General features: G+C 33.9%; 1 protein-coding gene across 7 annotated transcripts in view; it reads left to right on the forward strand.

Moving 5' to 3' along the window:
• Window positions 1–22,085, forward strand: part of LYPLA1 (lysophospholipase 1) — a 78,366-nt gene that overhangs the window by 51,810 nt on the left and 4,471 nt on the right. For all 7 annotated transcript variants that reach the window (XM_074200694.1, XM_074200693.1, XM_074200697.1 and 4 more), the window contains 4 exons: window positions 3,843–3,908; window positions 6,786–6,833; window positions 14,207–14,277; window positions 18,016–18,089. In XM_074200694.1, coding sequence (XP_074056795.1) covers window positions 3,843–3,908; window positions 6,786–6,833; window positions 14,207–14,277; window positions 18,016–18,089 — 259 coding nt within the window. The remainder of the gene's footprint in view (window positions 1–3,842; window positions 3,909–6,785; window positions 6,834–14,206; window positions 14,278–18,015; window positions 18,090–22,085) is intronic.

Consider the following 22,085-nt stretch of genomic DNA (forward strand, 5'->3'; position numbering starts at 1 on the left):
GTGTGGCCTTGGGCAAGCCACTTAAGCCCATTTGCCTTGCAAAAACCTTAAAAAAAAAAGGTTGATCATTGCATTGATCATAGTTCTTTCAGAGTCGTTCAATTTTATAACATTGTTATAGTATGAATTGTTCTGGTTCTGCCTACTTCACTCTGTATCCGTTCATTTACTTATCTGAAGTCGTCCCATTTATTTCTCATGGCATAATTGTTTTCTTTACAGCCATATGCTATGACTTGTTCAGCCATTCCCCAAGAGTTTGGCAGTCTCTTAAATTTCAAATTTTTTTTTACATCCACAAAGAGAACTGTTCTAATTTTTTTTAAACATCCTTTGCAAATTTTTTGGGGAGGGAGTAAATTCTTGAGGGGTATTGCCCTAGTAGTATTATTGCTGAGTCAAAGAATCTGCAATTTAGCAATTTGGGGGGCCAAGTTTTAAATTCATAGCTTCAACATTTAATATATCTATTTTCCATAGTGACTCCATTTGTCATTTTCTCTTTTGGACAGACTTCAGAATAGCTTTAATTTGCATTTATTTAATCTTCAGTAATTTGGAGCACTTTCAAAAATGACTATCAACTCTACCATTAAAGATCTTTGTGACCATTTATTAATTGGAGTCATACCATTATTAAACCATTTCCCCTTCTTTTGGGTACTGCATGATTTCTAGTTCTTTTGTTTTCTTTTTATTTTAAATGCCCCCTTTAGGATCATGAAATTTAAAGATGTAAATACTCTACAAATATTATTCTATTTAACAGATTATGAAAATCACTGCTATCCTTATAAATGAAATTGTTTTCCTCAGCTAGTTTTAGGAGGTGAATTTAATGAGATTTTATTATAATAATAAATATAAATAGGGCAAAAGTAAAGCAGTTATTCAGTTTGTGGATGAATGAATTTATTCATGGGGAATTGGGAAGCGATGAGTTAAGGTGAAAGATGAGATTGCATAAATGTATTAGTGATTTTGAAAGGATAAGGGATGACTTTAGGAAGTCTATATTTCTTTAAATTATGAAGCTCCAAGATAACTTTGAGATTCTGTACTATGAGCAAAATAATGGCCATGGTCTTACGTAGTGTGCTAAGAAGCATGTGAGTTTGTTAACCTTAGTGACTTGGAGTGTTGTGTATCCTGACAATTAAAAAATAGATTAGTGGAGAATGACATTTCTTCTTGGAAACAGGAGGTTCAGTTCTAGCTTTGTCTAAATTTTGCTTCCAACTTTTGAGGAAAGATATTTATACTGTCTAATTTGTTCATTTATTTTAACAGGTGTTAGTGGAATGTCTGCTATGTACATTGTATGGTGATTTTTTTTAATATATTTATAGTGTATTTGCTACTTTTTTTTAAAAGTATTTTGCAAGGCAAATGGGGTTAAGTGGCTTGCCCAAGGCCACACAGCTAGGTAATTATTAAGTGTCTGAGGCTGGATTTGAACTCAGGTACTCCTGACTCCAGGGCCAGTGCTCTATCCACTGCACCACCTAGCCACCCATGTATTTGCTACTTTCATTGGTTCCTACAAATTTTTTGTAGCATAGTCAGTAAAATTAATGACTATTGCAATTCAGAGAATCAAGTCAGGTCAATAAAGTATCTTGAATATTCGTATTAGATGTTGTGCTAATCTGTGGGAGATACAAAGGAAGGCAAAAATTTCAGGGAGTCCTCAATGGAATGGCCAAATCACAAAATTTTAGAGTAAAACAGCTAAATTTTGTGCAGTTCAGCCCCATAATTGAAAAAGAATCCTTTGTGCAGTTCATCTGCATAGGTACCTATTCACCTTTGCTTGAAGGCCTCCCATGAGGAGAAACTGGTCTCCCAGAATAGACTATACAGTTTTCTGATGACCTTGTATTAGGAACTTTTGCTCCTGCCATCAAGCCTAGATATTCTCTTTGCAAGCTCTCCTTATTCCTCTGAGGAAAAGTGGGATCAAACTTTATTCTTTTTCCACATGACAATCTTTGAGATAGAATCAGGATAGCTCTCATAGTTTCCCCTAAGTTCCAAGTCTTTTCTCTTTGAGATTCCTTATCCAAAAAAATCAAAGACCAGACTGAAATGGCTTATTTTTTACTGTTATTTAGAAAATTTTTCCTTGTATAGTTAAATGTCAGCCATCCCGAATGATTATGGAGTGATGAACTGATCTAGATAATTGACGGTTGTTACCCTCTTGAACACTAGGATTTTTTAAAATTATTTTATTTATTTTGAGTTTTACAATTTTCCCCCAATCATACTTCCCTCTCCCCAACCCCCACAGAAAGCAATTTGTCAGTCTTTACATTGTTTCCATGTTGTACACTGATCCAAATTGTGATAGAGAGAAATCATATAAAACTAGGATTTTCTTAACTTTTTTTTTTTTTGTGCCATGGATCTCTTTGGCAGTCTGGTAAAACCTGTAACTCTCTAATTGGAATAATTTTATAATTGAAGGAAATGCTGAATTTCAAAAATATAAGTTAGTGAAAATAAAGGTATTATTTTTTTCCCTCATTCATGTTCTTGGACCCCCTGAAATTTATCCATGTCTCCCTCAAGTTAAGAATAACTACATTAAATATACACAGTTTCTCCAGGAGAGTTACTGAATATAAGAGATGATCCTTTAAAAAACAAAGCACCTTTAAAAACAAATTCTGAATGAATTATGAAAATAGAGTACAATGACTTTGTACTAATGTTATATTAATAGATCTCATGAAGGGGGGCATTTATAATGGGAGAATATTAGATTTGGGAATCTTGTTTCTCTCTGATTTTTGGCAGGTTATAGGCTCATTTTTCTCTTTTGTAATTTTTTTCTTATCATACTATGTGACTGAGAATCAAATAAGATGGTGTCCTTCTCTTGTGATCTTCAGTTGCCTCCTGTTGCTTTTTTTCTGTCTTTATGCTTGGCTCTTCACAATCCAGTTCCAGCCTACCTTTCTAATTTTTTGTATTATTCCCTTTTATGAATTCTACCACCTAGCCAGACTAATAACTGTTCCTCAAGACAACATTGACTCACTTAACTCCCTGCATTTGCACAAAATTATCTTTCTATGCATTTCTGCCTTTCACATTCTTCTGTGCCAATAATTTCTTGAAATCTGCCTTATCTCTCACTTCTTCCAATGCTAATGATATTTTTTCTTAAAGTTCGCTTGCATTATGTTTCTCCATGTGCTTGTATTTCCTAGTTAAAAATTACATTTTTGTCTTTGTATTCCTAATTCCTAGTACAGTATTTGACACATTTTTGGGTGAATGTAATTGAATTGAATCTATGTGAATATATTTTAGAAAACAATTAAAACCACAAAAATGTAAGGCACTGTCCAATGAAAATGTTTGGGATAATTCTCTTTATCATGTGCTATTCCTCTATAGGGGAAAAATTTTATATAATCCTTATTTTGACAGGCAATGTGATATAGAGATAATCTCAGAATCAGGAAGACCTGGGTGATTGATCTATGTGACTTTGGGCAGGTCATTTAACCTCTCTGCCCCAAGAATCTCTAGGACTAGCAGGAGCACTACACTTGGTTTGGCAGAGGAAATTTCTTCATTGGGAATGCTGCATACCATACAATACAATTTTGTGTGTATGTATGTATGTGTGTGTGTATAAAAACTTTATATTTATAATTCTTATAGCAGTTAATCTGTTTCTAAAACTATTTGCAAGTCTTTTTTTAAGAGTAAATACTTGTTCTTAAGATTGTTTTAAAAGGTATTGTTTTATTACCAACTTGATATTTATTATAAAACATTGTTTATCAAATGGCATTATTCATATAATTTAAAATTTTTTCCATCAGGCATGGATGGGCAGAAGCTTTTGCAGGTATTAGAAGTTCACACATCAAATATATTTGTCCACATGCGTAAGTATTTTTACTTAAGCTTTTTTCCCCCATAATTCTAGGGAAGATTGAAATGATTTGACCAGAAAAAAAGGAAAAAAGAAAACTTGGAGCACATTCTTTATCTTTATCCTGATAACTTTAAATTCATCTTGCTGCCAGAACCATAGATAGAACTATGATGAAAGTACTACTTGTCCAAAAATGTATTTTGAAGGCAATATTTTAATTATTTTTAAGGGTATTAAACACAATACTATGATAGTTTATATATTATGTAGTTCTGTTATTGTACAAGGGAATGTTTTGAAAGCTGAAATGATACTGCTTTCTTAATAGGAAATAGAAAAAACCAATATTAGATTGGAAAAATTAGTTAGAAAACTAGGATGCAGTAACCACTTAGGCTCACAACTTGACACAATCTCCTTATGATCTTCAAGATTGTAAGCTTCCTGATAAGAAGGACCATGTATTAATTATCTATATATATCTTTGCTTCCCATTGGCATTTAAGGAGTGAATTAACAAAGTATCTTCATAAAGATTATTATCAAGCTCACCTACATATTTAAATTAACACAACCAAAGTAACAAACAAGTTTAACTGAATTGAGATTTGAAGTGTACAGAAAACCTGATTATTTGACTATTTGGAAGGAAGGCAAATTTTAACTTGTAAATTAAAGTTAGATAGCATAGTGTAGAACTGTCATTTTACCTTTAAAAGTTTTTATTGAAACGATAGACAGTATATTTTGATTTCTCATTTTAGTGAGCCCTGTAACTGGACTTCGTTTACTAAAGCATTTAGTAAACCTACAAGGGGCCACAAAAAATTGCAGTGCAGGTTGACTGCATTTTTGACCATCCTGGTGTAGTGGATGGAACACCTAGTGACAGAGGGGATCTGGGATCAAGTTCTATATCTCTGTCATTTACTTCCATTGTGACCTTGAGTAATCACTTTACCAAAGTTTTGACTTCTTTTTCTTTAGAATGAGGTGAAGGAGTTGAAGTAACTTCAGCTCTCCATCTAGGCTTCTTCTAATTTTTGTGATTTTTTTTTTATTTCATTGAAATAAAAGTGATTATATATATTGTATAGTGATTATAAGGATGTTAATACATTGATGCTTAGTCTTATATGTTCTAAGAGAGGAGACTTGAAGAAAATAAAGAATGTTGGCAGTTAGCATGTTTGTAAATTGCTTGAAAATTTATTCTCGACCCCCTATCATTGTTTACATTTTTATTTTGTTAGGCAAGCTGTTTATAAATTCAGCTTTTTCATCAAAATTGTTTCATATTTAGAGTTTATGGGGATGAAATTAATCACCTTTTATTATATTTTGTGTATATTTGAAAGATATTAGCTGAGTGAAGGATGCTTTGTTCACACATTGGTTTCCCTAGTAATCCTTGTTTTAGAGATAGCTAAAAATAAACATTCTTTGACATTTCAGTTTTGCTCCAAAAAAATCCCTTCCGTTTTTACAAGACTGTTTTAAACTTTTAATATCTTAATAATAATAAATATTGAGTGATAGTGTGCTTGTGAATTTTAAACCTTTTGGTGTATACTTTAAAGCCAAGATTTTTAACTTTGTGTCATGTATGATGAAACTTAAGACTTCAGAATAATATTTTTAAATGCAAAAAAATTCATGAAGTCATATGTAGTAGATTCCCTAAAATCTATTCATGAACTGCAAGGTTAAGAACCCTTGCCGTAGAGCAACACCTATTTAGACCTGTTTTAGATCCTTTGAAGAAGTTTGAGCAGTTAAATGAACAAATGAAGAAAACATTTATTAAACACTAAATGTGTGCTATGAACTTTGCATAGTAGTGATCTTCGTAATCGTATCCTTAGTATCTTACCTCTTGAAATCACGTACTGTGCCTTGAATGAATTCAGAATCTTTATGTTTAATATTGGCTACAGTAACATTTGATTTCCTTTTATATGGAAGAACTTTTCTATACTTTTTAGAATTAATGTTTTTAGTCCATACTAACAGATTACTACTGTAATAAATTTTTCTTAGTTCATTTTTTAAATTTTATTTTTCAATTAAATATTTTCTCTCCTATTATCATTAAAAAAATAAAAAAGCCTTGTAAAAAAAAGCCTAATCAGACAAAAACATTGCTACATTATCCATACCCCAAATTATCTATCATAATGAATTTATTACCACTTCCTTATCATAGTTAATCAGTCTCCTGGAATCATACATGTTTGTTGCAATAATCAAAATTTTAAGAATTTATTTTGAAGTTTGTCTTTGCAGTGTTGCCAATTAATAAATTGTTTTACCTTGTTCTGCCCATTTAACTCTTGATCAATTCATATCTTCCCAAATTTATGCATCTAATTTTTTAAAGCTGTGCATTACTAGTATGCAAATAGACTTCCCCAAAAAGTATTATTTGGAAAAAAAAAACCTGGGTGTGGTGGTACATGCCTGAAATCCCAGCTACTAAGGTTTGGGTGAGGCTGGTGCTAATCTCTGAGCCACAGTATCCTATGATTGGTTTCATTTCAATGTAGTGATCATTGGTCAGGGAGGGGAGCAGATTTCCTAAGGAGAGAATTACCACCTTGGGTTGCAAAGTCCTGTGGTATTCAACAGTAATCAGGCCTGTGAATAACCCTGTTGCATTCCAACCTAGAACAGTTGAAGAGATCCAGTCTTTTTTTTTTTTTAAAGAAAGCTTAAAAGTAACTTAGAAAATGCAAAAGAATAATTATGGCTCTTTATTATACAGAATATCAAGAGGTTCATTATAATTGGTAAAATTCATGATATTTCATGCTTTGGTACACTTGAAATTCTTGTTTTAATTCTTTTTTCCTCTTTTTTTCTCCCCCCCCCCCCCAAAAAATTAAAGACCAGTTATGCCTGTTACCTTAAATATGAGTATGGCTATGCCTTCTTGGTAAGTATATTATTTATTTTTATTATTTATTTATTTATTTGTTTGTTTATTTATTGCGGGTTAAGTGGCTTGCCCAAGGCCACACAGCTAGGTAATTATTAAGTGTCTGAGGTCGGATTTGAACTCAGGTACTTCTGACTCCAGGGCCGGCACTCTATCCACTGTGCCACCTAGCCGCCCCGTAAGTATATTATTTAATAATAAATTTGGGCTTATTATTTAGGTAGTATGACATAAATAAATTTGGTTTATTATTTAGGTGAACAATGGATAGAGAACTTGAAGATCTGAGTTCAAATTCCTAGCTCTTAACCTATTTACTTGTTTGTGTGATTCTGGGTAAAGTCCTGTCAATGAGGTCAAGGAACTAAGACTTCAAGTTGCATTGATAGACGAAATTTTTCACCAGGGGTTCCCTCCTCTTTGTTTAGAAGTTGAGTCCCACTCTTTGTGACCTCATGGACTATATAGTATGCCAGTCCTCCACTATCTTTTAAATTTTGACCAGGTTCTTGTTCATTGTTTCCATGACACCATTTATCCATTTCATTCTCTACCATCCTTTTCTCCAATCTTTCCCAGTGAGTTCTGTCTTTTCATTATGTGGCTAAAGTGTTTAAGCTTCAATATTTGACCTTATGTGAATTAATTTCTTTTCAGTATTTGAGGTTTCAAGAATAGCCTTAATTAATGTAAAGTATTGACTGATTTGATCTTGCTGTCTAAGGGACTTCAAATGTCTTCTCCAACATTACAATTCAAAAGTGTCAATTATATGGCACTTAACTTTCTTTGTAGACCAACCCTCACAGCTATACATTGCTATTGGAAAAAGCATAGTTCTGACTATATGGACTTTTTTTTTTTTTTGCAAGGCAATGGGATTAAGTGGCTTTCCCAAGGCCACACAGCTAGGTAATTATTAAGTGTCTGAGGCCAAATTTGAACTCAGGTACTCCTCACTCCAGGGACAGTGCTCTATCCACTGCCCCACCTTAGGCACTCCTGGTCTCTGCATTTTAGTAGTTTGTTCAGATTTGCCATAGCTTTCCTTCTAAGGAGGAAGTATCTTATTTTCATGATTGCAATTTCTATCTGCACAGTGATCTTTGAGCCCAAGGATATAAAATCTGATGATGCTTCTATTCTTTCTTTGTTTGATAGGAAGTCATCTCTTTGTACCCTCATTGAAAGACTTCTTAATTCTTTTTCACTTTCTGCCTCTGGAATGGTGATATCTGCATTTCTGAGATTGTTCATAATTCTCCCTCTAATATGGATAAAAATACAGGCCTGGGCAAAAAGAAATTGTAGGGAGAATTGGTGGATAGATTTGCTTTTAGTAGTTATATGTTTACTTTTTTAATAAAACTTGCAAAATTTTGTGCTTTAGACTTAATGCTTAAGAAACTGTCAAATAGGTCCAGAGATAGTTGAAAATAGTGTATGCAATGTCATAAGAATTTGCTTTAATTAAAAGTTACTTCATAGATTTAATGCTTGTAAGAAATAGTGTTGAAAGTTTTATTTTAGGTGTTGTCCTGTATGAGTGTATTTAAAGAGGAAATTGTTGATCACTTGCTAATAATCAAGTTAAACTAGGGAAGTATGAGGCTGATAAAGTTTAAAAGTAGATTTCCCTGAGAGTGACACGACTATAACCTAGGAGAAGAATGAACAGGTCTAGGAGCAGGTACTCCCAGTGACTTGGGGAAATAAGCACTCAATCTAAAACTATGCTCACTAATACAGTAACCATCCATTTATTTTATGTTCCTCTTCTGTTTGTGGTAGTCATTTATTTTTCAATTCAAATTCAAGTAAGTTATTGTGCTGGGGAATAGCAATAGAATTGAAAGACTTTATAGATTATGAAGGAAGAATATAAAAATGCTTGAGAAATAACCTCTATATGCTTTGACTTACTTAAGACAGAGAGCATTCTTTGACAGAATGGAAGAAAAAATTCACAAGAGACCAAAAATAAAAAGTTTCTGAGGTAGTAGAAATAATTCCTTTTCAAGAGATAGAGTAATAGCAACAAAACAAAGAGAAACCTCTTACACTGATGGTAGATAGAAGATATCCATATATCTATGTGTATTTTCATGATGCTTTATGGTTAAAAAAAGAATCCTCCCTTGGCCACATATTGCCAAGTCATTAAGTTGGAAGGAATCATCTTTGTGGTTGATGATTCTCCAACTGACAGGGACAGATTACATATAGACTTGATGTGTAAATCAAAATGTACTCTCTGTGGAATGTGCATCCAAAAGATAATTGCCTCTTGTTAAGATTGCTATCTTATTCTTATTTATATGGAATGATGCAAGTTAGAAGAATTTATCTCTAGAAACTCTTAAGATGTGGGTAGCAAACTCCAGCAGGAGTAATGATTTCATCTTTTCCAACATGAGATTGTGACTTTGGTGTAAGGTAGGTGGTTTAACAATCAACACTTCCAAACAAAACCTACTACAAGTTAGCCTCCCCTTTCCCCAAATTAATTTATCAGTAAACAGAGAGGAGGAAGACATGCTCCTGTGGTACTAACATCATTTTATTTGCATAGATCCTATTCTTGCTTGCTTTTCAGTGTTAATTTTTTTGTTTTGTAGTTATCGCTATATTGTTCTTTTGGTTCTGCTTTCTATACTGTGTATAATTTCTTATGGTGCATCAGCATTCATTTTATTTATACATCATAATTTGTTTAATCACTCTCCAGTCACTGTATATGTATTTTTTTTTCTTATAACAAATAATGCTGATTTTTTTATATGTATGGATCTGGTCTTAACCAAAAAACCTTCATGGGTTCTAGAAGTAGTTGATTGGTAAAAGAATAGTGCAATAATTTACACACTTCTAAATTGATTTTTCAGAGCTATTGAATCAATTTACAACTTCACCAGAAGTGAATGAGTATGCTTATTTTCACATAGCCTTCTGAAAAGGAATTAGCTCAGATTTTTAGACATCTTTGCTGGACTAATGTTTTTGTTTTTGCAAGGCAATGGGGTTAAGTGACTTGCCCAAGGTCACACAGCTAGGTAATTACTAAGTGTCTGAAGCCTGATTTGAACTCGGTGGTGCTCTATCCACTGTGCCACCTAGCTGTCCCTGGACTGATGTTTTTGAGGTGAATTTCTTTTCAGGACTAATTTTCACTCATCTGATTGAGTGATTTTGAACATTTTTCATTTAGATATTGAGAGTTTGAATTAAAACTGCTCATATTCTTTGACTACTTGATTAATGGAAGTGACTTTCATTTATATATATGTATATGTCTATGTGTGTATATACATATATATTATATATATATAGTTTATGTTAGTTTTTCATATATTCAGATATCAGACATAATGAATTAGGGCAAAGTTTTTTTGTCCTCTGATTTTTCCTTTTCTTCTATTTTTAGTTGGATTTGTTGTATAGAAACTTTTTTAACTTTATATGTAGCACCCCTTTTGAGCAAGCAATTGGAGATGGAAGGCTCAAGGTCTGGACTGAAATCCCTAGTCCTATTTTTTGACTCAAGAACTAAAGAGACTGAGAATGAAAGGACAGTTCAAGAATGGGGGAGAGGGGGCCTAGGTGGCTTAGTGGATAGAATACCGGTCCTGGAGTCAGGAGTACCCGAGTTCAAATGCGGCCTCACACACTTAATAATAGCCTAGATGTGTGGCCTTGTGCAAGCCACTTAACCCCATTTGCCTTACAAAAACCTAAAAAAAAAAAAGGCGAGGGGGGGGAAGAACTGAAATATCATGTGCTTGTAATAAGAGCTGAGCAAGGGCACTTTGGGGAGAGCATGAAATCCTGCAGCATTTTACTGGGATGTTTCTGCTGATCATTACTATGCCGCTGAGTATAGAATGTGTGTATGCACAGCTAAAATGTGGGGAAACTACTGAACTACTAAAATACCATAGGGAGCTGTTGTTTGTTCCAGCCACAACTTCCTCATCCAAACTGTTTCAGTTGCTGAGGGAGTTAGAATAGGACTGATAATCAAGACTGAGTGTAAAACTTATGGAATAAGGTAAAGGCTGAACTTATTAAACTTCAAATAGAAGACCCCAGTGAATTTAACTCTGTGATCCCCTGCTGATACTACCTTCTCTCTCTGTCTTCTTATTTTGACTCCAGGGAGAGATAAATCTCTTACCAGTTCTTACTGATTGTCTGTTTTCTGTTTTTCTACTTGCTTTAAAGAAGCCAATTTTCTGTAAGATTATTGTTACTAGTATGTTCATTTGGAGTGTGTATATTTTCTTTTTTTTAAATATTTTTGAATTTTACAATTTTTCCCCTAACCTTGCTTCCCACCCCCAGAAGACAATCTGATAGTCTTTACACATTGTTTCCATGCTATACATTGATCAAAATTGAATGTGTTGGGGCAGCCAGGTGGTGTAGTGGAGTCAGGAGGACCTGAGTTCAAATTTGCCCTCAGACACTTAATAATTGCCTAGCTGTGTAATCTTGGGCAAATCACTTAACCCCATTGCCTTAAATAAAATTTTTTTAAAAGTTTATAAAAAAATTGAATGTGTTGAGAGAGAAATCATATCCTTAAGGAAAAAAATGAAATATAAGAGATAGCAAAATTATATAAAAAGATAACTTTTTTTTAATGAAAGGTAATGGTCTTTGTTTAAACTCCACAATTCTGTCTTTGGGTATAGATGCTACTCTCCATTGCAGATACTCTAAAATTGTCCCTGATTGTTGCACTTATGAAATGAGTAAGTCCATTAAGGTTGATCATCAGCCCCATGTTGCTGTTAGGGAATACAGTGTTCTTCTGCTTCTACTCATCTCGCTCAGCATCAGTTCATGCAAATTCTTCTAGGAGTGTGTATCTTTTCTTTAGTTAAATACTGCTAGGGGTGGCTAGGTAGCATAGTGGATAAAGCGCCGGCCTTGGAGTCAGGAGTACCTGGGTTCAAATCTGGTCTCAGACACTTAATAATTACCTAGCTATGTGGCCTTGGGCAAGCCACTTAACCCCATTTGCCTTGCAAAAACCTAAAAAAAAATTGCTGAGACCATATGGAACAAATGGGGAGTGGAGAGAGAGAGAGAGAGAGAGAGAGAGAGAGAGAGAGAGAGAGAGAGAGAGAGAGATTGGAGGGTGTTAATTTTTTTCATAATGACTTGAAGAATTCCCAGCATGGAGACTTAAAACTAGATAGAGAAGAACAAAGTGAATCCAAACCAAAAGAAACTCATACAACTGAGTGTTTTAGGAATAACTGTGAGGTTAGAATTGGAGTTAGCTCTGAAGGAACTCTTGCTTGTTTAGGCACTACCATTGGTCTTTCCTCTGTCAATGTATTGAATATCTACTATGGCCTAGGCCCTGGAGATACAACCTCTGCCCTCAAAGAGCTGACAATCTGGAAATGAAAGACAGCATGTATGTGTATAAACATCCTTGTTTTGAGAGGGGGAACTAAGTTAGCAGCTAGGTAATCAAGAAAGGCTTCACATAGGTGGTGCTTACTGACCCTTGAAAGTAAGTTAAAGAGAATTTTAAGAGACAGGTGAGGAGGGTGTGTGCATGTTGTCATTGCCAGGCATGGGGATAACCATTGCAAAATCATGGAGATTAAGAGTAAGGAGACTAGTTACATTCCAGTGTACCTTTAAGGAGAATAATATACAATAAGACTGGAATAAGATTGGGACCCAATTGTGAAATGTCAAAAGGGAGAAGCTACTGGAGTTGAAAGGGGGGGAATGAGATGATTAGAACAATTCTTTAAGAAAATCACTTTGGTAGTTGTGAGACCCTTGGTATACAAAGACCATTAGTAAGGCAGTTGTAGTAGTCCAGGTTTTAGATGATTGGAGTCTTTCACATAGTCATTCATGTAAGTGAAAATAAAGGTTGTTGATGTGAGAGATGTTGATTTAGAAAAAATAAGATTTAGCAGTTATTGGACACTTGGTTAAGTATGAGTTGGAGTATGATGTCAAACTTAGAAACCTGTGCAACTGGAAGGATTGTAACGCTCTTTAGTTTTCCTCTACACATAATTGTGAAATATAGAATCTTTCTACTAACCTTAATAGTCTTTTAGGATTTATTTTCATTTTTTGATACTTCCATATAGGCACTTTTGCAATAAAAATGTCTTCCATATATTAAATCATTCATGATCCCTGGAAGATACAATATAAATAACACTGTTGAGCAGCTGTCAAGACATCAGGTGAAGTATAAATCCAGGAGATGTACACTTGCCAAAGTATTTAGCACTGTGAAGGAGATCAGGCAAGGTCCAACTTTTATCCAAGAGGATAAAAGAAGCCTCCAGTTATTCTTGTTTGTCATTGATTTTGTGCTATTTCCATAAAGTTCCAGAAGTCTGCAGATCTTCTTGGAAGAGAACTATATTCCCTCAAAGGAATTGAGCTTCAATATCTACAGAAGAAAGATCAAATGAATTACAGTAGACTATCAGTTTATAGTTCAATGAAAAGTCCAGGGAGTGCAAAGTTCCATTTCTGAATGTTGCTTGGTTATAGAAAAACATTTATCTGGTAACCCAAAATTCAGGATTAATAGTTCTCCAATTAAAGTATTTTTCATGTTGGTCATTTATAAAAGATTGCTTGAAAGATGTAGCAATAAAAATAAAATTTGATGACTTTATTTTATTAATCTGAAGTGAGACATGTTGCTTGACTAGAAGAAAATGTGACTTTCCAACTAATCCTCAAAAGGTTAATTTTACTTTTTTTCTCTCAGTTAAAAGCTTTTTGATTTAAAATCTCATGTTGCTAATTTTGGTTTTTTTAATGATAAAATACTTCATTAAAGGAAATAAAATAAGATATAATTTCCATAATTATCACTTTTCAATTTGAGCACATGTAGGATCGGATTGGTGTTAGACAACTAGAGAGTCCCTTTTATTGGGATAGACTGTATTTTGGAATGATTGAAAGAACTTTGAATTAGAGTTTGACAACTTCTGTAGTCTAATCCTTGTTCTTCTACTAATTAGTTGTGTTATATTTAACAAATTATTTAATTATTAGGAACATTTTTCTCATCTGCCGAATAAGGTGGTTGAAATAAATGAGAATCTTTTAAGGACATTTGAGGCTCCAGAATTCTGTGTTTCTCTCATTATTACTAGATATATTTAGTATCTAAATGTTGATCATGTCCTACTTTATCAGCTTCTGTCTTCCTCAGTTTGATGTAACATACTTTGTGAGCATAGAATTCTAAAATTATGTATTATTTATATTTTGTATTTTATAGTATATATTGATCTATATGTGTTAATTATATTGATCAATTATATAATTATTAACTTGTTAATAATTTATTTATATTACTTTAGGTTTGATATTATTGGACTCTCTCCTGACTCGCAGGAGGATGAACATGGAATAAAACAAGCTGCAGAAAATAGTAAGTTTATAAATATATGTATCATTTAAAATAGAAGCACTAATTAGAAATACAATTGCAAAATTGAAATAATCCTGATCTTTAAGGAGCTCACATTCTGTTAGATATAATATATTTACAGGAAAAAATATCTATATAAATAAATACAAGGGGCAGCTTCAGTGGATCAAGCATTGGTCCTAGAGTTAGGAGGCCCTCAGTTCAGATCCTGCCTTAGACACTTCATAATTACTTAGTTGTGTGACCTTGGCCAAGTCACTTAACCCTATTGCCTTGCAAAACATATATACATATAAATGCTTGCAGGAAAAAAAACAAAACTACTGATTTTTAGGTGTCTCTAACAATTGAGTTAGAAGATCTTGTTCTCGAAGGCCTTTCCTTTCTTTTTATCAAGGCAATGGAGTTAAGTGACTTGCCCAAGGCCACACAGCTGTATAATTATTAAATGTCTGAAGTTGGATTTGAACTCAGATCCTCCTGACTCCAGGGCTGGTACTCTACTGCATTACTCAGCTGCCCCTTAGGACAAAGTTTCTTCCTTTTTTATGTCAGGAAATTCTGAGCCTCTCTGGTTGTCTGGACTCCTTCAAATGATGTTTTTAAATGCATAAAATAAAATATAAAGGATTACAAAGGGAATTATATTGAAGTGTATAAAGTTACAAAACTTTTTTTTAGGTTTGTTTTTTTTTTTTGTAAGGCAAATGGGGTTAAGTGACTTGCCCAAGGCCACACAACTAGGTAATTATTAAGTGTCTGAAACCAGATTTGAACCCAGGTACTCCTGACGCTAGGGCCGCTAGGGCCGCCAGGGCCGGTGCTTTATCCACTACGCCACCTAGCTGCCCCTACAAAAATATTTTTTTAAAAAATTTTTATGGGTCCAGGTGATTCCTTTCCTTTAGAAAAGTCTAGCACTGGAAATTGAGAAGTCTTAAGTCAGTAGTTTTCTGTAACAAAAATTAAGAGTTATTGGGGTTTACAAAAGGTTGCTCCTCCTATTTGATATACTTTATATTCAAAACTATTGTGCTTTTGTTAAGGTGAAAGACTGATAGGTAGAGTGGATTAGAAGAAATGAGTATTTTTAAAGATACTACTTGAGATTTTTTTTAAATGGCTTAATAAAACCCTTTAAATCAGTGAATCTTGAGAAAAGATATTGGATATTCTGGTATTATAACTTGAAACATTGTTTTAAAAAAACTACTCAGAAATTTAATTTTGAAGCCAAACACTTAAAGCTAGAAATATTCCTCTGAAAATAGTAGCATTAATTTCATTAAACTGTTCAATGAGATTACATGCTGCACTTCATTTCAAAGTATTGATGATATATAGTTTGCCTGGTTCCATGGGGAATGACCCTGTGAAATCAGAAGAAAAATTTTGTTTACTCTGGCTGTAAGTTGATGTTTATTTTTAATTTTGTCATTTTTTATATTTATTGCATTGAAAGTCCAAAATAAGATATACTTCCATGATTTAGCTATTGTCTCAGTTCTGAGTGCTTTTTGGTCAGATTGTCAAAATTAATCTAAAATAATAGTACTTGAGAATATGCAAAAGTATTAACAGATATTAAAGATGAATCCTCAGTATAGTGCAGGGCTATCCAAACTTACTTTTAGAAGTTTTTATTGAAGTAATAGGAACATATTATGATTTGCCATTTTGGTGAGAGCTCTGTGGTAGCTGGCTTTGTTTATTAAAGCAGGGAGTTGCATTCTGGACAGCCTTGGTATAATGGATAAAAGGATGACTTCAGAATCATAGAGGGGTGGCTAGGTGGTGCAGTGGCTAGAGAACTGGCCTTGGGGTCAGGAGTGCCTGAGTTCAAATTTGAGGCAAATCTGGCCTCAGACACTTAATAATTTCCTAGCTGTGTGGCCTTGGGCAGGCCACTTTAACCCCATTGCCTTGCAAAAATAAAAATCTAAAAAACAAACAAAAAAAAGAATCCTAGAGACATGGGTTTCTAATAGTGCCTCATATACATGCATTGTGTGATCATGGGTAAGTCCCATTTAACCTCATTACCTTAAGTCTCTGATACCAGAATTTGAAAAATGATTGCTGGGGGCGGCTAGGTGGCGCTTGGGGCGGCTAGGTGGTGCAGTGGATAGAGCACCGGCCCTGGAGTCGGGAGGACCTGAGTTCAAAGCCGGCCTGAGACATATAACAATTACGTAGCTGTGTGACCTTGGGCAAGCCACTTAACCCCATTGCCTTGCAAAAAAACTAAAAAAAAAAAATTAAAAATAATTGCTGGTATGGTAGAAGTAGTTTTATAGATTGATAAAATCACAGGTCTTCCCCCAGAAGATTATTCCATACTTATATTATCCCATGCTTAATGTTATAGTGTGAAGTTCTTTTATCATATTTGGCAGTTTTGGGTACCACTTAGATTTTGCCTTTAAATTATTTATAATTGTTAAAACTCACATTAATAGGGGCGGCTAGGTGGCGCAGTGAGCACCGGCCCTGGAGTCAGGAGTACCTGGGTTCAAATCTGGTCGCAGACACATAATAATTATCTAGCTGTGTGGCCTTGGGCAAGCCACTTAACCCCATTGCCTTGCAAAAACTAAAACTCACATTAATTATAGCAGAACTGACTGTATACACTTTACTATTTACTTTTTTCCCCTTTGGGCCCCATCCCCAGACCCATCCCCTTTGTGTTAGAGATTTCATTTTCCTTTCTTCCCACCTCTTGACCCATGGGAATTGGGTACCATTCTGTCTAAAAGTCAACTGGTAGTAATTCCAGTGGTGTCCAGAATGTTCAGAGGGATTTGAAAAGGTACTGGAAACAGTTGGGCTCCAGGGAGATTAAAATAAAGAAGATCACAGGACATCCCTTCTGCCTTCCATCAAAAATTCTTCCAAGAGAAGAATCATACATGAATTAGTGAATGAGAGTATATTCTGTTATTTAGAAAGGGCAATCAGAAATTGTGAGGGAAGGGACTGCTAGGTCCTTTGACTTAAGAAGTTATTTTAAGGTAACCCTCACAGCTAGAGATGGCTAGTATTAAAACAAACATTTTGCAGAAATGAAGAAGTCTATACCTTGTTTTTCCATAAATTACTTTATTGCTATAGGAACAATTTTTTGCCTTGTTATTATGCTTAATAAGATAAAAGTATCTATACCATTAAATCATAAGAAAGAACTAGCACTTGAGAGTTATCAGCTTGAAAATGAATGAAGTTAAAGGCTGAAATTTTAGATGCTTGAGTTTCTGAGAAGGGTAATAAGGAAACCTATGTGTATCAGTCATAAAGAACTAAGAAAATTTTGTTCATTTTTATATAACTTTAAAAATCAGTGATTTTTATTATTGGGAATAAATACAGCCTAGTACTGTGTTTTTGTCTTGGTTGAAAAGAAGTCAACATGTATGAAAACTTATCTTCCAATGTAAAAATTATCAGTTTATCTCCAAAAAATAAAAAAAGATCTCAGAATTGGACTTTAGTGGTCGGATAAGTTGTTCTTATTTTAAATTGTCATATTTGACATTTGGGGCACAACTTAGATCTTTGCCTTTAAATTATTTAATTTTTTAAAAAAACTTGACATAATTTTTAGTACTCATTAATATTTCTAGGTGTTTTGAGGTTAAAAGCTTATTTTGTACTTTGCAACAGCCTGTTAATAAGTCTCAAATTATATTAGGATTAAATTTGGAGATTTTGATGATTAACTATTAATTTCATTTATAGTTAAGGCTTTAATAGATCAAGAAGTGAAGAATGGCATTCCATCTCATAGAATTGTTTTAGGAGGATTTTCTCAGGTAAGATACAAATTGGGAAGGGTTTTTACCTTTATGTGAGAATCTGTAGCTCTAACTCTTGTTGAATCAATTTCTTAATCCTTATTGGGGAATGTTATAGTATCTTAGTTGTCAGTCTTTGTTTAATACATATTTGGACTTTGAATGCCTTTGCGATTTTTACCTGATAGTCTTTTCCTGATATAAAAATTTAAAGGCTTTGAAGTTAATATGTTAGGAATAAAGGGTTAAAATTCTTGTTAGTGGCTGTTCTGAGATAGGTCATCTTTGCAGCCTTTTCTTAACTTGGTTCCTATATGACTTTCTGTTTTCAGAAATATAGAAGGGGAGAGCTAAGCCTCATACTTTATTTTTAAAATGTTATATAATTTTTAATAAATTTTTTTTTATCTTTTTGTTCCTTAACACCTCTTGAGTCCTCAGCACAGTACCCCTCTTTCCTTAACAAAAATAATTAAAACCAGACTATTGTGGGGTGGCTAGGTGGCGTAGTGGATAGAGCACTGGCCCTGGAGTCAGGAGTACCTGGGTTCAAATCCGGTCTCAGACACTTAATAATTACCTAGCTGTGTGGCCTTGGGCAAGCCACTTAACCCCATTTGCCTTGCCAAAAACCTAAGGGGAAAAAAAACCAGACTATTGCTGTCTGATAATAGTTCCTATTGTTGACTACCTTTCTTTTTTAAATTTTTTTTATTTTTTTAGGTTTTTTTTTTTTGCAAGGCAAATGGGGTTAAGTGGCTTGCCCAAGGCCACACAGCTAGGTAATTATTAAGTGTGTGAGACCGGATTTGAACCCAGGTACTCCTGACTCCAGGGCCAGTGCTCTATCCACTATGCCACCTAGCTGCCCTACCTTTCTTTTTAAAAAATAAATTCTCCCTGTCTTTTGTTTTTCTATAAATCTCTGTGTTTATATACTGTATTCCTCTCCTAGAAAGCCAATCCTCCTAGTAAAGAATAAAATAAAAAAGGCCAAACTTCAAGAAAACTAACATGTTATTATGATGTTAACATGTTAAAAGATACTATATACAGCATTTTATTTTCATAGTCCACCACCTCTACAAAGGTAAACAGGGAAATTTTTTGACAAGTGGACTGGTCATCATAATTTTATAGTCTTCACTATTGATTATTTTGATATTCTTTCCATTTACATTGTTATTGTTTTCAAATTATTTTCCTGGTTCTGCTTACTTCACTCTGCAACAAGTCATATCAACTTTTGTATGTTCCCTTCTTATTCATTGTCTAATCACCTTGCATTTATTAATTACTTACCTGCCTCAAGTACATTCTGGGGTACATTATTTTTTTAATTTGTTTTTGTGATACAGTGAAATTAAGTGACTTGTCTAATCCAAGATCATATAACTAGTCAATCTCTAGCATCAGAGGCTGAATTTGAAATCGGGTTCTCCTGACTCCAGGCCTGGTGTGCTATTTTCACTGTGCCCTCCTAGCTGCTCCAGGAACTTATATTCTAATGTGGAAAAGACAATGCATGAAAGTGAACTGACAAGCAAGGTGGAATTCTGAAAGTGAAGGATAGTTGCTTAGGACTTGTCCTTAAAATGGAGGAAAGCATCAATTGCATCAAGGAGTAAAAAGGCAGTTAAAGCATGGCTGCTTAGGGTGTACTGCAGGGGTGGAGCAAGCAGATAGCAGAAGCTGGTATAGGGGATGTGGAAAGGAGGACAAGTCTGCAAAATCTGAAAAAATGAAGGATGACTGATTGAGGGCCATGGTCAAAATGGAGGTTTGGGGAGAAACTCGCAGTGGGATCATTTTCTTTGTATAATTACATATTTGTTTCCATAATGGTTCAACCAGTTATAGTTGAATTAACAGTGTATTAGTGCGCCTGATTTAAGATAATAATGCCAACATTCAACATTTCAATCTTTTTGTCATCTTTTTTTCTTTTTTAAAAATATTTGCTTTATGATCCTGGGTAATGTATACATTACATGTATTATAGATTATATAAGTACAGTTTTGCTCAAGGATAACAAGGTGGCTATGTGGATGAGAGTGTCAGGCCTGGAGTCAGGAAGACTCCTCTTATTATGTGACCCTGGACTTACTTCACCTCAGTTCCTCATTTGTAAAATTTTGCCAGTGTCTTTGGCAAGAAAACCTCAAGAGTTGTACATGATTGAAAAACAATTAAACAGCAACTTTGTTCAAAGACCCACAGGGAGGTAACATCACGATATAAAAGAAGATGCACATACTTATTTAATGTGTTTCAAATGTCATGGAAACTACCCCATATAGAGTTCAAATTAAAATAAAAAAGGATCCCCCATTCTTGTTGAGTTTTTCTAATTTTGGATGACATGTTATTTGCATTGATACTGGTTCGATCATTCACTGGAAAAATGGTGGAGCAGTTTGATTATTGTTTTGTGTTATGAGCACTGATCTGGGTCAAGGAGTCTACTTTTGGAGACCTCCAACAGTTAGGAAGTTTTCCATTATATTAAGCCTAAATTTGACTGCAGCTTTTGCCATTTAATCTTTGTTCTGGCCATAGGAACAAATAGAACAGGTCTAAACATAACTAATCCTTTTCCATGTGACACGCCTTCCAATACTTGAAACCAGCTATCCCATCCCTTCTGAATATTCTGATCTCCAGCCTAAACATATATTAGTTTCTTTAATCTTTATGTGGCATGAACTCCTTATCATCCTCCAGTGGACACTTAACAGCTTATCAGTGTACTACTTAAAATAAGATGCCCAAAACTGAGCACAATATTTCAAATGTAGTCTGAACAGAGCAGAGAATATTGGGGTGGGGGGGGCATCTTTATCAATATGTTCTAAGATTTCATTAACCTTTTCGACTTCAGATCCACAAAGTTGAGTTGTCCTTTCTGGCTTTGTACTTTCTCCAAATTGGATCATCATACATTCTATATCTTTGTTGAAGTTATTGCTGAAAATGTTAAAAACTGCACAAAGCCAAACACCAATCTCTGTGGCCCTCTGTAGTAGTTGACATCAGTCTTATTTATTGATACTTTTTTAATGTCACCATTACTTTCATATTACGTAAGTATACTATATTTTTCTAGCCCACTCCTTTCTGTTTTGTCCACCAACCATAAGAAATTTTGTGAAATGTTTGTCAAAATGTAGATAAGGTGTATTTATATCATTCTCCTGATTTACTAATCTATTGTCCAAAAAAAAAAAAGGAAATGAGATTAATAAAGCAAGACCTTTTTTTGATATTATTTGAGCTTTCTATTTTCTTTTCTATATACTACTTAACTATCCTTCTAATACTCTAGAAATTAACCAGGAATAAATTCTAATTCACTGGATTATAGGTTGCTATTCTCTTGTTTTGAGAAAATTAGGATAACATTTACTCATTCTAATAGTAATTCCTATATTCTTCACAGTATTTTTAGAGATCATAGTCACTCAGCAGTCATATCTATTAGTAGTTCCATTTTGTTGGGCAGAGAAAACAAAAAGTCACATTAAATCTAGGTCACTTTCCTGTTGATGAACTGAACCTTGCCAGTGTCTCTTAAGATACAGCAAGTTCTCAGGTTCTAATTTAGTATACAGGTGTGATATGACTATGGTGTTCTTTATTAAAACTTTCACTTTGCTCATTCCAGATTTTTTTTTATTTTATTACAAGTGAGATTATAGTAGCTGTTTTGGTATGATTTACTGTCCAAATGAAGAAATTTAGTTTAATTTAATGTTGATATTAAATCCTTTAAAAGATAGTTTCTTGTTATAAAAGTTTATTTTGAAAAATATGTAACAGATTTAAAATGTGTTTTTATTAGAAGTGAACTTCTAGTTTCCAAGGGATTGGATAAAGTTTAGTATAAGCATATGTGAATATGAACGTGTTAATGTATGCATATATTAAGACTAGCAATTTAATGATAAGAATAGTATGAATTATTGAATATTTTAAAAATATTTTTGAACAGTATTTAATACAGTCGAGTACAA

This window comes from Macrotis lagotis, chromosome X, assembly GCF_037893015.1.
Source record: "Macrotis lagotis isolate mMagLag1 chromosome X, bilby.v1.9.chrom.fasta, whole genome shotgun sequence".
Classification (NCBI taxonomy): domain Eukaryota; kingdom Metazoa; phylum Chordata; class Mammalia; order Peramelemorphia; family Peramelidae; genus Macrotis; species Macrotis lagotis.